This window comes from Psittacula echo (genome assembly GCF_963264785.1).
Source record: "Psittacula echo genome assembly, chromosome: 2".
Lineage (NCBI taxonomy): Eukaryota > Metazoa > Chordata > Aves > Psittaciformes > Psittacidae > Psittacula > Psittacula echo.
Genome location: NC_137737.1, coordinates 15,136,803 through 15,161,630, shown reverse-complemented (window position 1 = coordinate 15,161,630; position 24,828 = coordinate 15,136,803). Strand labels below are relative to the sequence as shown.

General features: G+C 45.6%; 2 protein-coding genes across 3 annotated transcripts; one reads left to right on the top strand and one right to left on the bottom strand.

Annotated features, from left to right (window-relative positions):
• Positions 1-586: 586 nt before the first annotated feature.
• On the top strand, positions 587-17,045 carry FKBP9 (FKBP prolyl isomerase 9; the record flags this gene model as incomplete). 2 transcript variants are annotated; one of them, XM_080610736.1, is made up of 10 exons in its annotated part: positions 587-840; positions 4,247-4,392; positions 4,957-5,146; positions 6,121-6,266; positions 7,219-7,408; positions 8,992-9,137; positions 10,326-10,512; positions 12,865-13,004; positions 14,484-14,647; positions 16,145-17,045. In XM_080610736.1, 10 exons carry the CDS (start codon positions 587-589, stop codon positions 16,325-16,327), a joined length of 1,746 nt encoding a protein of 581 aa, XP_080466862.1. In that variant the 3' UTR covers positions 16,328-17,045. The 2 variants fall into 2 exon arrangements, with proteins under 2 accessions (XP_080466862.1, XP_080466861.1); XM_080610735.1 differs by having other exon boundaries at positions 12,859-13,004.
• Positions 17,046-17,808: 763 nt separating this feature from the next.
• LOC308217430 (uncharacterized protein) lies at positions 17,809-18,759 on the bottom strand (the record flags this gene model as incomplete). Its single annotated transcript, XM_080610492.1, has 1 exon — positions 17,809-18,759. One exon carries the CDS (start codon positions 18,757-18,759, stop codon positions 17,911-17,913), a length of 849 nt encoding a protein of 282 aa, XP_080466618.1. The 3' UTR covers positions 17,809-17,910.
• Between the last annotated feature and the right edge of the window lie 6,069 nt (positions 18,760-24,828).

Below are 24,828 nucleotides of genomic sequence, written 5' to 3'. Positions count from 1 at the left end.
ATGCTTCTCAGGTAATTTTCTCCATCTCTTTTGCACAGTTTCTCTGACAGGCTGTTTTAAATACCTGTGACTGGTGCTCACCAAGCAGCAGATGTCAATGCCACCTTGTTACCCTTGGAGTTGTGATTTTAAAATGGCACATTTGCGATGGGATTTTTAAACCTACAGCTATCCCAAACCGCGCAGGGGGCACGTGTGCCGCTGTACAGGCCCAGCACCAAACCTCCCTGGTTCCTTCGCTCCCTCCCGGGCTGAAGAGCTTCTGCATGTGTGCAGAGGGAAGGGGAGGACCAGGACAGGCCGGGAGGGCGGCCCGGGGGCAGCGCCACGTCGTACCGGCAGCCGGTGGGATGGACGGGCGGACGGACGAAGGAGCGATCGCGGCGGGGTGTGGGGAGCTGGCGCAGAGGCTGCTCCTCCCCGTCTCGGGTGGGAGCGCTCCATCCACGTCTGCAAGTTTGCAGCGGCTGGAGGAGGAGCAGGCGGGCCGGGAAGGGCGGGCGGGCTGCCTGCTTCTCCCCCTTTCTGCGCGTCTCCCTCCCTCCGTGCGGCGTGCGCGCCGTGCGCTGCCCGCCTGCAGCGCTCCATGGCGGGGCCGGCGGCCGTGCGGCGGCGGGGCCGGTGCTGCGGGGCGCTGCTGGTGCTGCCGGCCGTGCTGGTGAGCTGGGCCGCCTGCCAGGCGCCGCCAGTGCCCGCTGCGCAGCCCCCCCCGGACGGCGCCGAGCTCCGCGTCGAGCGGCGCTTCGTGCCCGAGAGCTGCCCGCGGGCCGTGCGGCCCGGAGACTTCGTGCGCTACCACTACCTCGGTTCTTTCCCCGACGGCACCCGCTTCGACTCCAGGTCTGGCCGGCAGCCCCCTCGGGGTTGGGCTCCTGCGAGGGTGCTCTCGAGGAGAGCAGGGGAGGGAGCGGCTCGGTTTCCTGAGGGTGTTGCTGGGGATGGATGTTGCGGTTGAGGTTCGGTTCAGCTCATCCCAGCTGTGGCCCATGGGTACTTCTGGGGTGAGCACTTGGAAGCAAGTCAGTGGCAAGATGCGCATTGCCGTGCGAGCGAGAACAGAGAGCTCCCATGGGAAGGTGTCTCTGGAATGTGGAAGGCTGAAGGGCTGGGGTGTGATTGCAGGGCACTGGGAGTGAGAGAGACCTCTGTGGAGGCTGGGTCCGGTTCCCGGTGATTTGCGTGCCCGAACGGATCCCCACTGCATTCTTCCAGTTGCTTCTCCAATGCATCCACCAGAAGCTTTATGCTCCAAGAGAGGAGACCGTAAGGATATTAGGTTAGCCTGGTAAACAGGAGCACATACGGTATTGGAGGCGCTCACAGTACCCTGCCCGTTTCTTTCTGTATGTTTCCTATGTGTTCTCCGGGCTCAAACCACCTGGAATGCAAACATTTCTGAATCATTATCATTGCCAGAAATATAAGAGTTATCAGGCTGTGCTTGCATAAAAGTTTTTGGGTAAGTTGACCTATGTACAGTGAAGAACCTGGCTGCTTTCCTGCTGTTATTTTAGGATCAGACAGCCTAAACAGTGGGATCAGGAGCTTGTGAGGAATGTTGTTGCTGCCCATGGCTTATTTGGTTTTTCTTGTTTCATTCATTACCACTGATCAGAAAGGAAAAACAAAATGTCTTTTCAGTAATCCTGGTAATCTTCCTTGTGCTTCAAGGAGAAATCTACTGCCTTAGGGGAGTAACTGTCCTTAAGTGCAAGCTCAGGTCTTCCTCTGGAGCTGAAGTGGCTGATAGTGCCCCTTCACCAGCGCTTCTCCGGGTAACGTTTGGGATGCAGTAGCTGGAGTTGGTGCAGCTTCAGTGATGAGGCATAGTGAGGACAGTGAACTCTTTGGCAAATGAGACTCTTGGAGAATCATCCTGAGCTGCAGATGTGAAGACACGCACACACAGAGGCAGCATCCTCCCGGCTCATTTTACAAATATGTGGCAATTGGGAAACCAGCCGTGTGCTGAGAAATGTGCTTCTGCTCTCTGCAGATACACACTGAGGCTTTCTGTGGGCTGAGCTGGACCAGCACATGCCTGCACCCAGGCAGGGCACCTGGAGGGTCTTCCCAGGTGTTGGCTTTCATTTAAGTCCGAGTTTCTTGTCATCTGGGGCAAGAGCAGGCTGTGTAGAACTGCACAGCATTTATCCCTTTCAGTCCTCTAAATACCAGTAAACCAGTAACATCAGTGATAGTCTAATCTAACTCAAGTGTCTGTATGGCCACCTTCATTTCAAGAGAGTGCAGAAAGTCAGGTTTGTTAGGCTCATATTGTTTTCTCTCACATTGACATAGATTTTTGTTATTCACTAACTATGGTCTATTTTTAATAAGGACAGTGATCTGTCGTGTTAACAATGGAAGATGAGGAGGGGTTTATGTTCTCTAGGTTAATGGAAGAAGTATTTTTGAGTATTTGTCATAAAATATTTAGTGTTCCCTGCATACAGTCAATATATACTAAAATTGGCCTATTGAAAAGCCCATTTTTCTACTTGTCTGTGTTGCTACCTGTTGATTTTTTTTTTTTTTTTTTTTTTATTTCTGAAAGTGATTACCAGCATCAGTTTAGTCAAACACTGCTATGAAATTGGCCTAGAAAACACTCTGGGTGTTGAACTAAGGGCAGTTTTACTTTGTTTCTTCCTCAGCTACTGAAAATATTCTTGGAGTTTAAGACTATTTTCCTATATTTCTGAGCAGAGGTGGTCATCCTGCTCTTCTTCCTACCAGGTTGTTGACAGAGTGTTAGTTTATTCTTTATAATAACATATTATTTTTTATTATTATAAATTATTCATTATGTTTATTCTTTATTGTGTGCCTGTTTATTTTTTCCTCCCCATCAGTATTTGCACTTCTGTTTCCATGGCCATAAAATGATCTGCAGTTTCAAGTCTGAACTCACTTGCCCAGTCATCTGCTGTTAATTTGGGAATTTCCACTAACAGAAACTAATTTTGCTTATTTTTAAGGAATCTGCAGTCACTCCTGCAGAGCTGCATGATCCATTCACTGCTTTGCCCAGTTCTCTGCTTAGCATCAATGTCTTCTTGACTGTAGGTTTATAGCTGGTTTCTTAGAATCTGTTACTAGTCTTAACACCTTCATTATGTTTTTGTGCGTATAACAGGATTTGGCAGGAGCTAATTTAAATATTTTCCACCCTTGCCTGGGAATAGGGATATTTGTGCAACCAAAAGTGAGTGCTCTGTATGGTGCTCTGTATAGAGGGTTGTCTGTTCTAAGGGAAATGATTGCCAGAAGAAAAAAATGATGGAGCAAACAGAGAGGTCACTCAGTGAGGGATACTTGAGGGATTTGACACCCTGGGACTGTTGGGAGGCTCAGTATGTTGTGGAAGTGATGTGTATGGTCCTGGAAGGAAAGTTTGACATCATTTCCCTAGCAATATCTAGCTCCTGGCTGCTTTCCAGAGGGTTTCAGCAGGAAAAGAAGCACAAGCATTTCTTTTGTATTTACTTATTTTTTTCAGGGCTGCCTTTATCTGAGAACTAAAATAAAGTCCTTTCAATTATAAAAGGAATTTGAGAAAATGGGAGCAGCAAAGGCTTAAAAATAGGCATGAAGCTTTTGAAATACTTCCTGCTGTATGTTTATACATTGCTTCAGAATGTCAAATAGCAGCAGTAATTCAGGCACAGCCAAGCGGGATTGTTGTACAGAGTTACGGTGGTCAACCAAATCATGTAAGCTGATGTTAATATTCTGCTGTGGCAATGCTGATGTTCTCCAGCCTCTCTGAGAAGCGATCATTTAAGCATCGTTGCTTTTACGTGTCAAATGTTCATATGTTATCACTGTGGAAGATCATTTAGCTCTCTTGATTCTTGATCAAAGTTGTTGTTTAGAGCATGTCTCTATGCCTTAAGTGAGAGCCAGGAATGTGGGGAGAAAAAATAAGTAACCAGCTGGAGAAAATAACCAACCACTGGGCAATCTCAGAACCAGTACTCAAAAAGGCATCTTTTCTCTTTCTCTCTTCTCCCACAGGAAGTCCCCAACCATGATGTCTCAGATTATAATCCTTGTCGAGCTGGTGTAATTTGTGGTGTTATTCACCGAAGTGGTGGAATGGTAGAAAGGTTTAGGTTGGAAGGGACCTTTGAGCTCATCCAGCTCCAATGCCTTGCCACAGGCAGGGACACCTTCCACTAGATCGGGTTGCTCAAAGCCCAAAATGAACTGCTAATGTTTTTGCCCTCCTTTCACCCTTTAGCTATGACAGAGGATCCACATTCAATGTGTTTGTGGGAAAAGGTCAACTTATTGCTGGGATGGACCAAGCTCTGGTTGGCATGTGTGTGAATGAGCGGCGCTTCGTGCAGATCCCCCCCAAGCTCGGCTATGGAAGTGAAGGTGTCTGTAAGTACAGCACTGGGCCAGCAGGGAGCTGATTGTGCAGGGGATTCAGCAGAGCAGATAGAGGATGGAGACACAGAAGAGTAGAAATGGCAAGTAGTGAATTTCAGAGAGGTTTTCCCGCTGCTCAGGGGTGTTTGTTAAGCCTCGCTAATCTCACCAGGCTTCCTCTGCGAGCTGTTGACTCTACAGGACCTTCAGCAAATGAAGCTTGCTACCAAAGTTCACTATTTATTTATACCTGCCTTGATGTTAAATACTTATTGTGGTTTGTCATGGCAGGACTGCACAAGGTCTTGTCAGTGCCAGAGTCAGCCTTGCTCTACAGGCAGTCAACAAATGCTAAATCAAGATCAGTTTGCCTGATGGACATGTTTGATAACAGTTCATGTTGCCAGATACTCCCCTGCGTAAGTAGCTGCAACAGTGATAAGGGTCCAGGGGGATATAGGCATTACAAGGAGAAAGGTGTATACTGTGCCTGTTTTTTAGGTTATGCATGGATTTGTTCCCTTCTTCCCCTAGAAAAAGAGAAATGAAACTGATTGTGGTGTTTTGCTTTTGCAGCTGGTGTGATTCCCCCCAATGCTGTGCTCCATTTTGACGTGCTCCTGATAGATCTTTGGAACTTGGAGGATGAAGTGCAGGTTCAGACTTATTTCAAACCTGAGAAGTGTCCTCGAACAGTCCAGGTGTCTGACTTTGTACGATACCATTACAATGGAACATTCCTAGATGGGACCCTGTTTGATTCAAGGTATGCAGCTGGGCTGTGTGTCTTCGTGTATTTTAATAGGTATCTCATGTCACTTAAACCCATCATTTATACCCCCTTCACTGGTATAACAACTAATGCTAACTGCTGAGGAACACAGGAAATTAAAGCTAGCATCATCTGAGTGTCAGTAACTTATTTAGGGGTTATAGGACAGAGGTACTGACTCAAACCAATAAAACAGTCCATTATTTCTTCATGGGCATTACAAACTCAAATCACTATTTACTGCAGCCAGCTCAAAATATCTGTAACCACTGCAGCATAGCTGTTCAAGTTAGAAACAAGCTTTATAAACTAAGCAGAGTTCGTAATGAAACTGAGGTACTAAAACTTTCATGCTAAGATTTTAAGTTTGCAGCATGTGGACTTCATTGAAGTTTGGTGGAAGATAATGCTGTAATAACAGCTGCCATTAGGTTTGTGAGCCGCTTTTCAAAACCTCTGCTAGGTTCCTGAAATAGCTAAGCATTCTGGAAAACACTGCCCAGCCAGCCCTTGGTAAGTCAAGGAACAGTGTTTTTGGAGTGGCTACTTGTGAGTTACATCATAGAATCAGCAAGGTTGGAAAAGACCTTTAGGATCATCAAGTCCAACCGTTCCTCCAGCACTGCCAAGGCCACCACTAACCCATGTCACTGAGGGCTTCATCTACATGGTGTGTGATCGCTTCCAGGGACGGTGACTCCAGCACTGCCCTGGGAAGCCTGTTCCAGTGCCTGATTACCCTCTCTGTGAAGACATTGTTCCTACTATCTAGTCTAAACTTTCCCTCGTGCAGCTCGAGGTCACTGCTGGTACAGGCCAGGATGCTGTTGTCCTTGGCTGCTGGGGCACACTGCTGGTGATACTGTGCATAGCATGGGGCTTTTAAAGATTAATGCTGTTCTTTCCTGGGGCTGTCTAACATTTAGTTATGCTTTGTTTGTGTTTTTGTTTTCTTGTTTCTTTTTTAGCCATAATCGGATGCGGACTTACGATACCTATGTGGGAATTGGGTGGCTGATTCCTGGTATGGACCAGGGTCTCTTGGGAATGTGCGTAGGAGAGAAGCGCATTATCACAATACCACCTTTCCTGGCATATGGAGAAGAAGGAGATGGTAAAAGTTATTATTATTTTTTAATCTAAGTAATTCATATTTTAAAACAAACTTGTACTTTATGTATTTTAACTTTGCGGGCAGCATTATTACTGATTCCAGACAGATGGAACAAAGTGGTGGAGAGAGAGGTTCAAAATGTATTATACGCAGGATTGGACTGGTTAGAAAGTACAAGGGTTTTGGGTTTTTTTGGATAAAATTGTAATCTCTATATACTGAAATTTTATTTCATTCAGAGAATATAATCTGCAAGATGGATTAATTGTCCTATGAGGCTGTATGCAGTCTGCAGATCATAAACAGAGGTCCCCATGTTAAATGAGGGGACAGTTAGGTATAGTTTGGAACTCATCTTACATTCTTTCTCTGCTCAAATATTTAAGGATATGTCTGTGGATCCAAGGTTTCATACCCCTTCCATGAATTCGTTACCATTAACTGTGATAGCCATGTCCATGGATAGCAAAACCTGTGTGGAGCTGGGTTCTGATCTTAATGGTTCTCAGTCAAAGCAACCCATGCTGTAATTTGTGTATTGATGGAAAGGTACTTTTTCACTGAGATACTCAATTTACCCTTCTTCAACTCCATCATGTGGTCTCCTGTTTTGATATTAACATGATGGGAAGAATGGATGTGCCACATTTGTCTTTTAATGGTTATTTTATACACTTTCATGGAGTGTGCTGGAAATACTGGTAGACTAAACCACGCAGCTCAGGTGGAGCTATATTGACTAAAGTAGGTGTTGCTGAAGAGGCTGTTCTTAGTGAAGCAGTGCTATCACAGTAAGAACAGAAGGAAATAATTGAGTTGAAGAATTGAGTGACAAACCCACTGAAAATGACTGACTAGAAGCAGATTATGCTGATTTATTTTGGGAGGGGAGGTGCTTGATATTTAGGAGTAGGCTATTTCTTACCAGTTTTCTGCTCCAACACTTCTGTAGGTAAGGAGATTCCTGGCCAAGCTTCCCTTATCTTTGATGTGGTTTTGCTAGACCTCCATAACCCCAAAGATGGCGTTGCTATTGAGAACCAGCAGGTGCCTGAGTCTTGCGAGCGGAGGAGCCAGGCAGGAGACTTCCTCCGGTACCATTACAATGGCACGCTCTTGGATGGCACACTGTTTGATTCCAGGTAACCAGATGGTTCAGCCCTTCAGATCCCATTTGCAATTTGACTTGTCTGTTTTGTCCATAACATATCCAGTTATTTGCTTTTCCTTCCTTTTTGCAATGGTTAAGTGGAGTTGGAGTCTTCTTAAAAACCTCAAAGAAAACTTTCAATATGGGAAGGAAGACAAAGACCTCTGTGTTATGACAGTATCACAGACGCCATCTAGGGGTGGTGATCCACCTCGTGAAGCTATGTATGCTTCAGACACACGTGCCTGAAGACTGCCCCATAGAGCTTATTTGCCAAATAAGTGATACTACTGAAGAGAGAGCAGGTCAATATGATTCCCATTGTATGTCCTGAAAACTGTGCGTCAGCATGCTAGTGGCTCACTTGAGGTTAATCTCAAGACGCTCTTTCCAGTTGCGCTTGAAAACTGCATTTTGAAGGCTGATGTCTTTCAGGACTGAACTCAGTGATGGGGTTTCTGTGATAAGGGCAGAGGGATTGTTGTTGTGTCAAATTCAAAGCTCTGTGGGCATGTGAGGCTCGTGTACAGAATTATATGATGAATAAGAAATACCCTTGTAGCTTCCTGCCACTTTTGTTTGCTCTTCAATGAGCAATACTTTACGTTCCACTCTAGCTTTCAGAACAGTTGGCACAAGTAGCCAAAAAGAGTTGAAGATGAGCCATTGTAAAATGTTTTACAAAATAAACTCATGGAAGAATGTTTAGTACTGCTGGGGCTGCTGTGTTTTTTCCCTCTGCAATAGTGAGCTGTAGAACTGCCCCTGGGCAGCTCAACCAGGGCTGTCTGGACTCAGAGGAGTTGAATTACTTCAGGGTCTGTCCTGGTCTTGCCGTTCTTCAGAGTTACCTTGTAAAGATGAATTAAAACCTTTCTGCCTTTCCTTCTTTGGGCTGTACCTTCATGTAGCATGCCTTGAAGAAAGGCAAAAGACAGGCACATCCTTGTAATAAACCTCATTTATTGTTATGGGCTTGTTTTATTTCTGTCATTAGGTGTTGAAGCAGATCCTTCAGCCTACACAGAAGTGATTGGCATAGTTGGAAGAGAGGGATAATATTGATAGTGTTTTGTTGGTGTGACTCATTTTAATGATGTGCATCCCACCTTCTTCTTGTAGTAGTTGTACTACATAGCTGTGGTTGCAAAATGAGATAGGCTGAAGGGTGTTTTGTGAAAATGAACATAAAGTACATCTAGTTGATAAGCATTTACTGAAGTAGAGTCAGGGCAGAGGAAAACTTAAAGGAGAAAGCTGATTTTTTTCAGTTACTTATCAAAACATGATTTAATCTAAAATACAGAAATAAGTGAGATTTTTTTTCAAGGTATAGTAGGAATGTGTTTGCAGATAAGCTGTATCCTAGCCAGGGTCCCAGTGCCAGTTAGTGAGTGATGCACACGTCACTGAGTGATGACACCTGGTAGACTAGATTCATTGAACATGGTGATTGCATTGTGCTTCTTAGGTGCTAATTAATGACCTGAACTGCTTTCAGAATTGTGTTGCAAACCTGCAAGGTTCTGTGTTTGCTGGAGCACACCTGACACTGCTAACATGCGTTTCCCGTAGCTACTCGCGGAATCGCACCTATGACACCTATGTTGGGCAAGGTTATGTCATTGCTGGAATGGATGAAGGTTTGCTTGGTGTGTGCACTGGTGAAAAAAGGAGAATAATCATCCCCCCTCACCTTGGATATGGAGAAGAAGGAAGAGGTGAGCTTCACTTTTCATTTGAGTCTTCTGTAATTAATAATGTTTCCTTTATTTTGAGTGCATTTGTGTGTAGTTCCCCTTTTTTTTGGGGCATTTAAAGATTTAGGTTGTTATTTTGTGGGCATAGAGCTGACAGGATTACACCCAGGATTTGCAAAATGAGTTTAATTAACTAATAGGACAGGAAGAATGCGGAACAACCTCACATGTCATTGGTGACCTGAACTCATTTGAATGATCGGTGGCTCAGACAGACTGGCACTTGGGTGCCAGGAGCTCTGCAGGGTGAGGTCTTCCTTCCTTCCTTGCTGTATGCCTGCACAAGCTCTGTGTGCTGAAGGAATTCGTTGTGGCTTCTTCCCCATTCTTTCCACAGACACAGGTTTTGTGGATTCCTAAACCTGTAAAGGGTGCATGAATGTAACAGTGAAGTGTGTGTGTAACATACAATTAACATTCCTTTGGGAAAACTCATTAGTACCTGCAAAGATTGGTGTGAGAGGTTGAAGGTGGTAACCCTTCACACTGATCACAGACCTAAGGCTGGTGTTTCAAAAGGTACCTCCTGGGATGTTATTTGGGAAAAGTGACTTAGAAAAAAGGCCTCTCCTTTGGGACTGCAAATTCTATGCCGTTGATTTTGGAATCAGACTCCTTTACCAACAATCCCCATTCCTGGGTCAGGATGTGTCTTGTTAGTCCTGGTAATGCAGTTGCACATTGTCCTGGGAGGAGGGAGAAGGTGCTTTGCTGTCAGGACATTGTAAGGGAACATCACCTTTTAGACATGATGGCATTCCTTGAAGTATGCGAAGTCCTACAGGAATTTTGATGCTCAATAATGAATTGGTACATGAAACACAAATCAGTTATTTGGGATGGTCACAGGAAATACCTGGTTATTGCTTCATTTCAGCATATTTTTCAAATTCAGAGTAATGCGATTTTTTTCCTTCACCGTTGAACTGAGGTTTTAGTGCTTTTCCACTGCTTCTCCTTCACTGGATACAGCTTGCATTAGTTGCACACAGAGGAGACATAATCCTTTAATTCTGAATGAGAAGAGCAAAATAACTTGGTAGCAGGCGCAGTGGGAATACATATTCCTGTGGGATGTAGGACCTGGCCATCATAAGCCTGTTTGGGTACCATTTCTTTCTATACTTGCCTGATTTTATTCCTATTTAGGGAAGATTCCAGGATCTGCAGTGCTGGTCTTTGACATCCATGTGGTTGACTTCCACAACCCCTCAGATTCAGTCAGCATTACTGTGAACTATAAACCTTCCAACTGCACCATCCTGAGTAAGAAGGGGGATTACTTGAAGTATCACTACAATGCTTCACTCCTGGATGGTACTTTGCTAGACTCAACGTAAGTATATCCTCAGTAAAGAGAATATCCCTGGCAGCTGGTGCAGGGCCTGGAGCACAAGTGTGATGAGGAGCAGCTGAAGGACCTAGGGGGTTTAGTCTGGAGAAGAGAAGGCTCAGGGGAGACCTTATTGCTCTCAACTGCCTGACAGGAGGGATGGAGCCAAGAAGGGGCTGGTCTGTGCTCCCAAGGAACAAGTAACTGGACAAGAGGAAATGGCCTCAAGCTGCACCAGGGCAGGTCTGGACTGGAGATGAGGAACAATTCCTTCCCCAAAGGGTGCTCAGGCATTGGAACAGGCTGCCCAGGGCAGTGGTGAAGTCACTGTCCCTGGAAGTGTTCACACACCGTGTAGATGAGGCCCTCAGTGCCATGGGTTAGTGGTGGCCTTGACAGTGCTGGGGAATGGTTGGACTTGATCATATAAAGGCCTTTTCCAACCTCGTTGATTCTGATTCTATAGCATGATGATAGAACTGGGAACAAAGAAGGTGTAGGAGTGTGCTGGAGAAGAACATAGACACTACAAGTGGAGTGATGAAGAAGGTTGTCTGTGTGGCAGTTCAGGTGCCTGGGCCAGTCCTACTAGAATGACAGTGGTTTCAGTGTGAATGAACTGCCTGAGTGTGTTCAGTTAGTTTCTTGGGCAGGATTTGCTCTCTGTGTGGGTTTAGTGCTCCCAAGAGAGGTCTAATAGGTGTATATGGTGTAGGGCTTGTTAAAGCTGTCTTGAGTGTGGTATATAGTCAGTGGTCACCCGTCACATCTGGACCACACATGGGTGCTAGTTTTCCTTTATTGTAGTGTTGTGGTGTCAGTATGGAGAAACTGTCAGAGAGCCTGATTGTGATGGTAATGATAATTTCCTCCTTCCTGCTGTGACAGTAGGTTCATGAGAGAAGTAAGAGACTGCTCCAGTCTGTCTCAACTGAAGTGAGCCCATGGCACTGGTTGCTGCAAGAATGCTTCTGCTAGCTTTTTTTCCCACCTTCATCTTTTGGGTAGTGCAAGTGATCATTATTTAGGTTGGAAGATTTGTTTTTGGAAGAGAAGTTGGGAAAAGCTATTCTTAAATGGGTTATAATTAATACAGGAAGCAGCTTGTAGTTTTCACAGTGTACACCATAGCTTGCAGAGCTGAAAAGCTGGCTAACATTGAAGCTCTTAATGTGATGCTGTAGGCGAGTATGTATGCAAGCAATGTGTTTGGAATCAAAACACCTTTTATATGGCAGGAATGCTCATTTTGTAGCAGGAAGTAAGGGATGTGGAGACTCTCTTATTCTAAGCAGTTTATAGAGAACCAAAGATCATGAATCTTATGCTCCTAATTTTAAGGCTGACCTCAAAACCACTGAATTGTTTTATTTCCAAATAATACTCTTGTACCAGCATATCCTGTGGTGGTACTGCCAGGCCAAATAACCAAAGGAGACCGACAGGAGAAAGGGTCATAGAATCATAAAGTCACAGAATAGTTTGGGTTGGAAGGTTGAAGGCTCATCCAGTTCCAACCCCCTGCCACTAGAGCAGGTTGCTCCAAGCCCTGTCCAACTTGGCCTTGAACACTGCCAGGGATGGGGCAGCCACAGCTTCTCTGGGCACCCTGTGCCAGTGCCTCATCACTCTCACGGGGAAGAGCTTCTGCCTAATGTCTAACCTAAATCTAGGTCCTGCTGTTGTGACACCACGTAAAAAGTCTTAACAGTGCACGCTCTGCTTTTAGAATCACTTTAACTTGTGATAATTTCTAATTTTAGAAATAAGCCACCAGCATCAAGGTAAAATTCAAAATATAGTGTGGTTAAATAGCAGTAGTAGTATGTGAGATACTTCTATGCTGTTTTGGTTCAGTGACTGCTACGCTGTAGTGACTGATTTTATTACAGGGCTGGCTGATCCATGTGAATGCACCCTGATCCTTATGGGCTGGTAGTTCTGGGACAAATGTACCTCTGGAATTTGGACATCTGTTAAAAAGTCCAACTTAATTAGTTAAAAATACGTGAAAGGCAAGAGCCTTGTTTTGAGATAAAATACCTTGGGGGTTTAGTTGGCAGGATTAATGATTTTAATTGGGTTTCATTTAGAAGCATATCATTTTAGTATCAGAGGACCTGTCAGCAGCAGGGATGCTTCTGTTTGATGTTGGCCATAACTTGCTACCTTGGGAACAACTTCAGGTAACTGCTTGGTAGAACAGAGCATTGGGCATGTAGTTAATTTTTGGTAATGGCAGGCCACTAACTAGAAACTGCTATTTCTGTGGTAATTTGGAACAACAGAAATCCTCTACTGTATGTTGAGGGCTTTTATAATAATTCTTCTTCTTCCCTTCCTCTCCAGACACAGCCTTGGCAAGACTTACAACATAGTTCTGGGATCTGGGCAGGTGGTGGTGGGGATGGACATGGGCCTGCAAGACATGTGTGTTGGGGAACGTCGAACTGTCATTATTCCACCTCATCTTGGGTATGGAGAAGATGGAGTTGGTAAGTGAGTGAATCCTAATGCACATCCACTTAGCATCTCTTGAGTAACTGAAACACAAGTACACCAAGGTTTGTTATTTGCTGTGCTTTAGGGTGAGTTCCTTAATGGGATTTTTTTAAGAGGTTTTTCATATCATTACTTTAGGATTCCTCCCCCATTCACAAATGAAATGAACATACTGTCTGTGCTGTGTTTTAAGTCATACTGTTCCTGTGGTCCATAGCCCATCCCAGTACAAAAGGGAAAACACGCCCCAGTAATGTTGTTCTTTTAAAGCATGATCCAGGCACTCTGTTGCGGAAGGAGGTAAACACTTGCTCCGTGTGATGAGGAATTGGATGCTCATGCCTGGACATGCCACATGTTATGCAGGAAACAAAACTGAAGGGGCCTGTTCCGCACTGATATGATAAAAAATTCAAAGAAAACCTCAAAACTCAGAAACGACATAAGTGAAATGTGAGATGTGAAACAGGATCAGCGCTGTTGAAACACCAACACCAACACATTTAAGTCAGTTTGCTCCGGTTTAGAGCATTGAAGCTGATCCATGTCTTTATGACAGGGCTAACAGTGATAAAAAGAACAATATAGAAGTGACAAGAACTTTCATATCCCAAGATGTGTGGTTGCTACTGGTCCTCTGAGTTAAAAGACTCGAGGAAGAGGAGTCAGGAGAGCACCAACAAACTCTCATGTGTATGGAAACAATTGCAGAAGTTGCTGTGTTTTCTGAATAGCTCCAGAAGAGTTTGTGTTTTATAAAGACTGTCAGGCATTATGTGCCAGGCTTAATGGAGAATTAATTTGTAATAAGAAATAAGAAAGCATTTTCACTTTTACCTGTCTTCCATGAAAAAGTATGAGTATTATATATATTATTACATAAAATTGCATAGTTCTATGTAAAAAATTGAAAGTCTCATAACATAAGAAGTCTGCTGTGTTAAATGCCTGTCACAGGTATTTGCTGTCATTCCGATTACATTTGCTACACATGGTCTGAAACGCTGGATGGTTGTTAGTGCCTTGGTGTGTACGCAGGTACCTGAAGAGATTTGCTTGTTTCCTACTGGGCAGAAGTTAGAGATGACCTCCATTTTCTTTATCAAGAATAAGTCAAACTCCTTCCTTTCATGGTTTCAGCATCTCAAGCTGCTGCAGCACTCCTGAGTGTCAGTTAGCACCTCGATACACAGTGTATGGGTGAGATAAAGGAAAATGGATTAATTCCTACAGTTTTATAAGTAAAAACAAACAAAAAAAAAGGATGCAGTTTTATTCTGAAAGCTGCCTTCGTGTCTTGGTCACCTCTGCTGAAGTGAACAGGAAGATTTGGTGGTTTGGGATCATGGGGTTTGGGGATTGCAGTAGAAAGGTGCTGTTGGAGGAGGAAGAGAAATTTAATTATGGATTGAAAGGATATACATCCTTCAGTGTAAGTGAGGATCATGCCCCTCTGCCATTTGTTGTGACAGAAGGAGAAGTGCCTGGTAGTGCTGTATTGGTTTTCGACATCGAACTGCTGGAGCTGGTGTCTGGCTTGCCCGAAGGGTACATGTTTGTGTGGAATGGGGAAGTCTCTCCCAATCTGTTTGAAGAAATAGACCAGAATCACGATGGAGAGGTTCTTTTGGAGGAGGTAAGCTGAAACAATGAAGACACTTGCTGTGATTTTCTCCTACTACCATCACCAGGATATTTTCTCATAACACCATCACTGCAGATGTTGAAGAATGGGATCTTTCCTCTTCCCTCCTCTTCTCCTCTTCTTTGACATGGTGTTTGTTGTCAAGTTAACAGGAAGGCAACATGTCAATTAAAATGTGATTATTTCAAGGCCAGGTTGGATGAGGCCTTGGGTGACATGGTTTAGTGTGGGGTGTCCCTGCCCATGGCAGGGGGGTTGGAACTAGATGATCTTAAGGTCCTTTCCAACCCTAACTATTCTATGATTCTATGATTCTATTTAGCCTTAGAGAGAGAACCAAAAAGAAGTAATGTAAGAATGGCTAAGAAAGGAGTTGTATTTTTTTAGTTTCTTCTTAACTCTTCCTTTTCACCTTTCTCTGTCATTCTGTTTTGTGTCCTTCCTTGCTGGAGTAGTGTTGCCTGCAGAACTCAAAGAGTGGACTGGGGCCCTATGGAACAGCATGAGGTGCTTTTGAGCGTTTTAACAAGCCAATGGGGTAAAACCAGAGTCTCATTTTCCCTTCCCCTAGCACTCTCTTCCACCTCTTTGTTTTCCGTCCTTCTCCATCTTCTCTTGTGCTTACCTCCACTTTTGCTCTTGCAGAATAGAAAAGCGCTTTTAGCACCCTAGGGAATGAGTGGTGTTGGATGTGACTGTTGCTGGCACATCCTTCTGGTCACCTAGCAAGGAGGAGAGGGAGAAGCTGAGGAGGTAGAAGTGCTTGGCCTAGGAGGTGTAAGTTAATGTCAGGAGTAGCTTTTCTTGCTGAAGCTTATTTAACAAGAGGTGCCAGAGCTCACAAGAGTTGAAGAAGTTGTGTTTGACTGTGGACTTCTTGTCTTTGGCAAGCCAGCAGTATGGCTTCTGTCAGATGTTGTCTCATCACATTGAATAACTTCATCATACATATCAGGAAAAGGACTTTTAGGGAAAACTAACCTTGGAAGCTTTCTTACCATGGAGGCAAGCCAGAGGCATAATGCCTGAGGAGACTTTAGCAAATCTCATGGTATTCTGATACTTAAAGTCTCATTTCCTTGTTTCACTCTTTTTTCATTATGTGTGGTTTCTTGTAAGATGCAGACGGATGTTTCTTTTACAGTGTGAGCTGCTTGCATTGGCCTGTGAAATTAACCCACCCCTGTCCATGTTCTGTGTCACTCTCTGTTCAACTCATTTTCCCCTTAAATTATGAAAAGTAGCTTTTCTTGTTAGGGGTCCAGGACCCACTGGAATAAGTGAGGAAATCCACAAAGAGCAATTTAACCTCATGTCTGTCCGAAGTAGTCCAGTTTAGGTTGTTAGTGTTATGTGTGTGTACTTTTACGTACACTTAGTAAAATGCTAACAGTCAATAGCAAGTAAGTACTACTTTTGTATATACTCTTTGAGTTTTAAATGTATGTCTCACTGTGAGCTGTTTTCTCCCCCTTTCTCTCCACTCAGTTTTCAGAGTACATTCAAGCTCAAGTCGATTCGGGTAAAGGAAAACTAGCTCCTGGGTTTGAGTTTGAAAAGATTGTGAAAAACATGTTCACCAATCAAGACCGGGATGGAAATGGTAAAGTTACTGCTGAAGAATTCAAGTTGAAGGACCAGGAGGCCAAAGAGGGACACGATGAACTGTAAAGAACCAAAAAGCAAAGTCCTGAGCTGAGCTGCTGTTTGAACGTGCATACTGGAAGAGGTTTGGACAGGCATGTTTCTGAAAGGTCAGCACTCAGACAGCCTGCATCTGTCTGTCCACTGTGCTGGCAGGCTGCTACATGGGAAGAGGGTTTGCAGTTGGAATCATTAGGTCTATTTGAAGAAAGTGTTCAGTGCCTCAAGTTAGGATGTGCCAACAGATAGAGTTTACGGCTGGACCTGAGCCACAGGGGCTGGCTTTATGCTAAAGATTAGATGTTCTCATTGAACAACACACAGTCACTCGGGGGGATGGGTGGATCAGTTGGGATGGATGGGCTGATGGATGGATGGATGGATGGATGCATGGGTGGGTGGGTGGTAGGGAAAAAACTTACCTAATGCTTTTAAAGGAATTTCAAGATACCTTCTGTACCTGAAATATTTGTGCAGGAAAATGAACCAGCAAACATTCCCCATGAAAATAACCTGTAAAATGGGCAGCCGTTGAGCCCAGCTCCTTTCAGAATGCATGAGCTCTCTTTCCAGTAACTGAACAGACTCCCAGGACTATTTGCCATCTGATGTGCAAATTGCAGAGCATGCAGCTGCTAGCTATGCCATTGCAGAATTCCATAAGCTGTGAATTAAATTAAACAGGCCTAGAATTGTACCCATGTGTGTGCTGGGTTTTCACCTGATGGAGTAAAAGTCTGCTACCTGCTGCCTTGTAGTTCATTAATAACCTTGACTCTGTCTGGCTGTCGTGGTTTAAGCCCAGGCCGTAAATCAGAACCATGCAGTCCACTACCCCCCCCCCCCCACCTTTCTTCCCTCCACTTCTGGAGGGACGGGGAGGAGAATTGAAAGAATGCAACTCCCACGGGTTGAGATAAGAACAGTTTAATAACTAAGGTATAACACAAATCACTACTGCTACCACTAATAGTAATAATGATAAAGGAAATAACAAGGGAAGAGAATACAACCGCTCACCAACCAGTATCTCGCCCCCACCCCACAGTGATCCAGCCCTTCTGGGCCCTCTCAGTTCTACATCCCCGGGCATGACGTGCTGTGGTATGGAATACCTCTTTGGCTAGTTTGGGTCAGGTGTCCTGTCCCTGCTTCCTCCCGGCTTCTCCTCCTCCCTGGCAGAGCATGAGACTCACAAAGTCCTTGGTCAGGATAAACATTCTGACCCACAACTGAAAACATCAGCTTTATCAATATTTTTCCCAGGCCGAAAGTCAAAACCACAGCGCTGCATCAGCTACTAAGAAGAAGAAAAACTGACTGCTGCTGCTGAACCCAGGACAGTATCCACCCCTTATTCCATACCATTCACATCATGCTCAGATTCCACATTATCCATATACCCTCACTCTCATTTCAGTGCACTGTTATCTTAGTGCACGGACCAATCCCTATAAAGCTGCTGAGTCCATTTGGTCCATGATGTTGGGCTCCATGTCTTGTAACAGTCTTTCAGAGAGGCCCATTGCAAAGTCCACCCTTCGATCATGAGTCCATCTCTGTGTTGCATCTCTGCCCTGATAGCCTGAAGTGTCATGGGCCCATCAGGCTCAAAATAATTCACCCTCCCCTGCAGCAGTCTCTGCAACTTGTCGTCGGGCACTCCACACAGCTGCCTTCCATCTCCGATGCTTCCAAAGCACTGGAGGGGCCCAGTGGATTAGATACTCGCCCATACTGGCCCACACACCGTGACACTCATGACTGTCCAGCCTTGGGGAAAACCTCTCGGTCCCCCTGTATTGTCTAAACCCAGACAAGACCCAAACCTGACTCTGCTTAACTTTCGAGATCAGACAAAATGGTCGTGGGTAGAACACACTCTGTGTGTGTGCCAACATGGTGATCCCCATCACAATCAGCAGGCAGGTCCCAAGGGTACCCAAAGGCCATTCAAAACCTTCAGAACTCTCAAATGCTGCTGCTGTACTTGTCACTGGGGCTAGTGTAGCTGTTGTGCTTGAAGGCTCTCTCACCACCAGCTTCTCTTTTTCCGAGTCCAGATCTTCCTCCTCTGCCTTGCTGGAAAGTGCTGCGGGGTCTCCTGCATCCTTCTGTGGCTCAGGCTCACGGGGCTCGGCGGACGGCTGCTGGGGAATGCTCTCGGCCGCCGCGGGGCTGGGCTCGGCTGTGGGGCTCGGCTCCGCCGCCGCCTCCTCCCGCTGCTCGGCAGCTGCCTCCTTCCCCTCCTCGGCAGCCGCCTCCTTGCCGGCCTCCGGCCCCGCTCCCGCCGCCGCTTGGTCCCCGGAGCCGCTCTCCCGGGCTGCTTCGGCCGCCGCCGGCTCCCGGGGCCGCTCCCACTCAGCTCCCCGTAGCCTCACAAAGACGGAGGCGAGGACGAGGGCCAGGACAGTGAAGAGCAGCGGGACGGCCAGGTACAAGTCCACGGCCACGTCCATCCCGCCCTGCTGCCGGAGCCCCCCCGTATTACAAGTCATTACCATAAAGTACAATGAAACAAGAACCTTAGCCCAAGGCCCACACTTGATAAACACTAACACAGCAAATACCGGCTCCAAGCAATCTACGACATACAGAAACTGTGGTATCAAAAAGAACAACTTTGAGAGCCCATAAATCAGCATTGTGCCTCAGTCAGATCTGTTATTATCTCAACCCTTCCCGCCCCACGTTGGGCGCCAAAAAGAACTGTCGTGGTTTAAGCCCAGGCCGTAAATCAGAACCATGCAGTCCACTACCCCCCCCCCCCCACCTTTCTTCCCTCCACTTCTGGAGGGACGGGGAGGAGAATTGAAAGAATGCAACTCCCACGGGTTGAGATAAGAACAGTTTAATAACTAAGGTATAACACAAATCACTACTGCTACCACTAATAGTAATAATGATAAAGGAAATAACAAGGGAAGAGAATACAACCGCTCACCAACCAGTATCTCGCCCCCACCCCACAGTGATCCAGCCCTTCTGGGCCCTCTCAGTTCTACATCCCCGGGCATGACGTGCTGTGGTATGGAATACCTCTTTGGCTAGTTTGGGTCAGGTGTCCTGTCCCTGCTTCCTCCCGGCTTCTCCTCCTCCCTGGCAGAGCATGAGACTCACAAAGTCCTTGGTCAGGATAAACATTCTGACCCACAACTGAAAACATCAGCTTTATCAATATTTTTCCCAGGCCGAAAGTCAAAACCACAGCGCTGCATCAGCTACTAAGAAGAAGAAAAACTGACTGCTGCTGCTGAACCCAGGACACTGGCCTGTTCAAACAGTTCCCCTCAGCGATGCCCACACCTCCCTGGCTGCAACCTTATTTATAGTTTTGCTAGACTTCAGCTATTCCTATTCCAGGGTCCAAATACTGTCATAAATATGCGACACAACTGATGTTGTGTTGGGCATCTGTCTCCTCTATTGGGAATGGTTAAGAGTGAGGAGGAAGGACTTGGAGCAGAGCAGTCTGGCATGGTGAACACCCAAAATGACAGTGACACAATAAAGGAATAGAACTCTCTGGGTCTGCAAAGGATCTGGCCTATCCCTCCATACCAGATCAGCCCTAGGAGTACAGCTGGAATGGGGTGTACTCCTGAGACAAGGATCCATTAGGTCTGTAAGACATGGCAGGCTGTTGAGTAGGAAATACACAAACCCCCTTAGTATGATCTCCCTCAGTACACTGCATGTAAAGAGCACAAATACACATCTGGTGAGACACTGTCGAGGACAAGGAGAAGGGGAGTTGTGTTCCATTATCTGCTTTGTGTCTAGTCTCCTGCTTTTCTTGATCTGTATGTGCAGGTTGGGAGCTCCCCGAGACCCGCTTTTTAAAACCTGGTATTTCAATTGGATGAAAACATTTTGTATTGGGGTTTTTAATACAGTTGTTATAGAAGGAGCAATGAAATACTTTGTTTTGATACCATTAAATGTCAGGTTACTGATCTTTTTGTTAAATAAAATGTTGATGACTTATTACTGCTAGCATTTCTTTTTTCTTTTTCCCCCCATTTTGGGAGCTTGAGAGGAAGCAGGACCCCTTGGTGCAGCACTCTCCTCCTGCACACCACAGGCTAAACCTGAAGATGGGCAATACTGCTACTAGTATTCAGGAAAAATGCTTTAAACTAGGATTATAAGGAACAACGTTTCATTCCTCAGGTTAGTGAAAGCAACCTCCCTGGGCATTGTATGTGAGGTTTGGTGCTCTCCCTGTGCAGCCTGTTCCAATGCTTGAGCACTCTTTGGGGAAGGAATTGTTCCTCATCTCCAGTCTAAACCTCCCCCCTGGTGCAGCTTGAGGCCATTTCCTCTTGTCCGATCACTTGTTCCTTGGGAGCAGAGACCAGCCCCCTCCTGGCTTCATCCTCCTGTCAGGCAGTTGTTGAGAGCAATAAGGTCCCCCTGAGCCTTATCTTCTCCAGATTAAAACCCCAGGTCCCTCAGCTGCTCCTCATCACACTTGTGCTCCAGACCCTGCACCAACTCCCTTGCCCTTCTCCGGCCCTGCTCCAGCACCTCAGTAACTCTTGATGGTAACTCTTGTCAGGTCATTAACAGCCGTATGAAAAGGGATGTCCAAGGAAGGAGAGACTCCAGCAATCAGCTGCTGCTCCTGTAACGCAGCAGCCAGGTTCCCAGCCTGGGCACCTGATTCCCATTAGGTAGCCAGCTGATGAAAGGGAGCTGCCTGTAGTCAAAGGTGGAGGTTGGTTGTGGAGTTATTAGAGGCTTACTAGGAAGAAGGGGCTTGGGTTTGCACCCAGAGAAATCCAGGTATTTATATTCTTTCTGTGTGTTTTTCTTGTCCTAACTGGACAGAGATGCTTTCTGCTATGTAACTGATTAGGAGGAAACTGTAAACCTGTAGAGGTCCCCAGTACTTGATCTTGGACAAGTGCTACAGACAGAACAGATACTGTGAGTAGAGTCAAAAAAAGTTATAAATTCACTTAACTTTGCTGCTTATTCCTTGCTTTAAACTTTAAATAAGACTCTTTTGGCTCCAAGAGAATGGTCTGGGAAATGTATGATACCTTTCTTTCTAAGTTGAATCGTAAGTTAAATATACTTTCAGTGTTGCAAAATGCTTCTGGTTAGAAACTTGACTTAGACGTTTTGTGAATAATATCTCTTTCCCAAAACTAAATGCAGAATCTGGTTAGCAATTAGAGGGACTGGACTTTCTGGAGGAGCTGCAGTGATGATGCTGTTTGTAGTTAATTCTGCTTATGATTTTGGAAGGCAATGTGAATTGAATGTATCAGTTCTTATTTCTAGCCAACAGACATGTAACAAAAAGATGGGATTTAGAAAAAGTGGAGGATATCTGAAAATGCATCTTACGTTTTCCACTGGTTACCATATAATCAAGAGTTATGGTTGGCAGTGGGATGATGAAAGGATGTTGAGAAACTGTACAGTACTATGTAGGTTTTTTAAACTGGACTTCCTGGTTCAGGTTGGTTGTGTTGGTGCCTGTTCTGTCTAAAAAGCTGCACGTATGCTATCCCAAGAAGTAAATTATTTTGTGTACAGATCCCCTTTGAATAGGAAATGGGCTCTATCAGATGACTGAAATATGGCTCAATTGCTCCTATGTCCTAGAAAAGGTTTGCTGTTCTGGCAGACCCCTAATGCAGAGTCTGAGACTGACAGGATTTAATGGCTGAAGGTGAAAATCCTGCAGGAGATCTGAGCTTTCCTAGCGGGAGGGTGAGAATCCTTTTCTTTCAGTGATTGTCAGTGTGGACTGATGTTTGGAGACTGACCATTCATTGTCCTACTTGGAGGTGAGATTGGAAAATCTTCCTTACATAATACATGGGACACGGTTGGTTGACCTGAAAACCTCTATCAAGGCAAGGAGTTTTAAGCGTCCCTGTAGTCAGGAAACCATCAAGTGATCCCTTCTGATACACTTGGGTTCTAGGCAGGCTGAATAGTCATTTCAGTAGCTCTGAGTAAGAGGTAGTTGGAGATCTGCTTGGGTAACTGCTTTTAAAGATATTGCCCGAAAGTTTTCCGTATTGCTCAGTGCTATTGTGTATGGTTTGGTTGGTTTTGTTTTTCTTTCCCTCCAGTTATGGGTGGGTTGTACAATGAGATCCTCATCACGCTGAAGGAGTGATGGCTTGGGATGGGTGAGTCTGAGGAAGAATCCTGGCAGAAGGATCAATGAGTTTATGTGAAATCCTGAGGCAGGCTGGATGAGAACACGGGACAGTGACCAGTCTCACACCTTCTCACCGATGCTGTGGGGGGTCAGGGAACTCTGTTACGCTTGTAGCCAGAATGAACTTGTGCCAGAGAGTGTGTTAGTGGCAGATCTTGTGCTGTGTAGCTGTGGCTATCAACTACTTCTCACATGCTCTACGTTTTAACTGTTATCTGTATTCCAAAGGTAACCCGCCTGTAAATGAAAAACTTTGTCCCAGTGTAGACTTTGGGAGTAATGCCTGCTAATTAGCCCCTTGCAATCAGAGGCTGGTTGAGTAAGCAGTGCATCCCAGCACCGTGGTGTTTGTCAGAAGGCCTTTGCCTTTTGGACTTCTATTTGGCAGCTATGACAAAAGAGCTAGCATGATTGCTTGTTTAAAACCTAGAGCCACCAACTCTCTCCCTGCTAAAACCTTGACGTTAGCTCAGCTAACAAGTTCTGTAGGTGCCTGTAACCCAAAATGTAGACTGCTAAAGGCAGAAGATGACTGTGCAGAAGGCTGCTCCCTCCTTCCCTCCCTGTTCTGCAGTACAACCATCCAGACCCTCCTTGGATGGTCGTATTGTGACTTGCTCCTGTCAGTCACACATCAGCTGCAGCACTTGGTTCTGTGTGTGTGTACCAGTGATCAGCAGCTCTCTCGGTGCCACTGACTCAGCAGCTCTCACTACTTTCAAGCTCTCCCTGTTCTGGTTTTGGCTGACAGACTCTTGGCAAGCCAGGGCTGCGGCAGCTGCTGCAGCTGCAGTCTCCTGTCGCTGGCACGACCAGTGTCCTTCCAGCTCTTCCAGTGTCCTTCCAGCTCTTCCAGTGTCCTTCCAGCTCTTCCAGTGTCCTTCCAGCTCTTCCAGTGTCCTTCCAGCTCTTCCAGTGTCCTTCCAGCTCTTCCAGTGTCCTTCCAGCTCTTCCAGTGTCCTTCCAGCTCTTCCAGTGTCCTTCCAGCTCTTCCAGTGTCCTTCCAGCTCTTCCAGTGTCCTTCCAGCTCTTCCAGTGTCCTTCCAGCTCTTCCAGTGTGCTGCTGCCTGAGACACAGCTCTAAAGGGAAGGCAGCCAAGATGCTGCCCTTGCCTTGGTTGTCTTATGGTTCAAGTGGTTTTCTGCAGAAATGGATGGCTTCTAAGGTACCACTTGTGGGGATCTGGCTGCCCCTGTGCCAGGAGTAAGGAATTACGTGACCGTAGGTTGCATACAAGGAGGACATCACCTCTCAAGCAGTCTCTGCCTGTGACGATGCATGCCTCTGCCGTGCATTTGGAATACATGGATGGTTAAATTTCAGTTCACTGCAGAGGCTGCAGACAGAGGTGGGGTAAGGAAACTACCCCCATCTTGCCTCCTTGGAAATGTTCCAGTGGCTGTAACAGATGTCAGTCTGTTGATTGGGACTGAATGTGACTGGTGCTACCATGTCAGAATTTAGATAACAGACCACAAGTTGGACAGAAAGAGGCTGTTTAGTGAGAGGTCTATTACTTGTTGGTGGGAGACTATGCTCATCTAGGCTCTCCTGTATTTGTATTCCTCAAGGAATGGAAGATGGCACAGATCTTGCTGTGTATAAAAGCAAGCAAAGGGGAACAATGACCATATTGCATGTTAGGGAAGTTACAAGGCTGCCTCTGTATTATTAATGAACAGAGCTAATACAGCCAAGACCTCTTTAGGACCAGGGTCACAATACCACCTTTAACTTCTGCAACAGATCAGAGTAAGCTTCTGAAGCTGTGGCTGTATTAAGCTGTATCATTCTGTACATGATGCTGGGAGGTACAGTCATGTGTTCAGTACAGGGGAAACACTTCCTGAAGGAGTATTTTACGAGGGTGATGCAACACTGGCACAAGTTGCCCGAAGAGGTGGTGGATACCCCAATCCCTCGCATTGTTCAAGGCTGGGCTTGTTGTGGTTCTGTGCAACCTGACTTAGTTGAAGATGTCCCTGCTCAATATGGGGGGTTGGAGTAGGTGATCTTTAAAGTCCTTTTCAACTTGAACTGTTCTGTGATTCTATGAAGATTCAGTAAGTGTTTGAACAGAGAGGACCTGCAGAACAAAACTAGAAGAGCTAGATGTATTGATGCTTGTGCTTACAACTTCCAGAGACTAGAAATACAACCTAAAGCCAGCCTGGAGAGGTGTTCTTTAAGTGCCTCTGAAGCATGGAGCTGGTAGCAAGAAAACTCAATTTTGCACATGGTTAAGTCAGCTCTTAAATCCAGGATTAGGATCTAGCTTTGTTTTGATTTTCTCTGCCTGTGGCAGCTCACTGAGAATTCCAAGAGAAATTCCTTTAGACG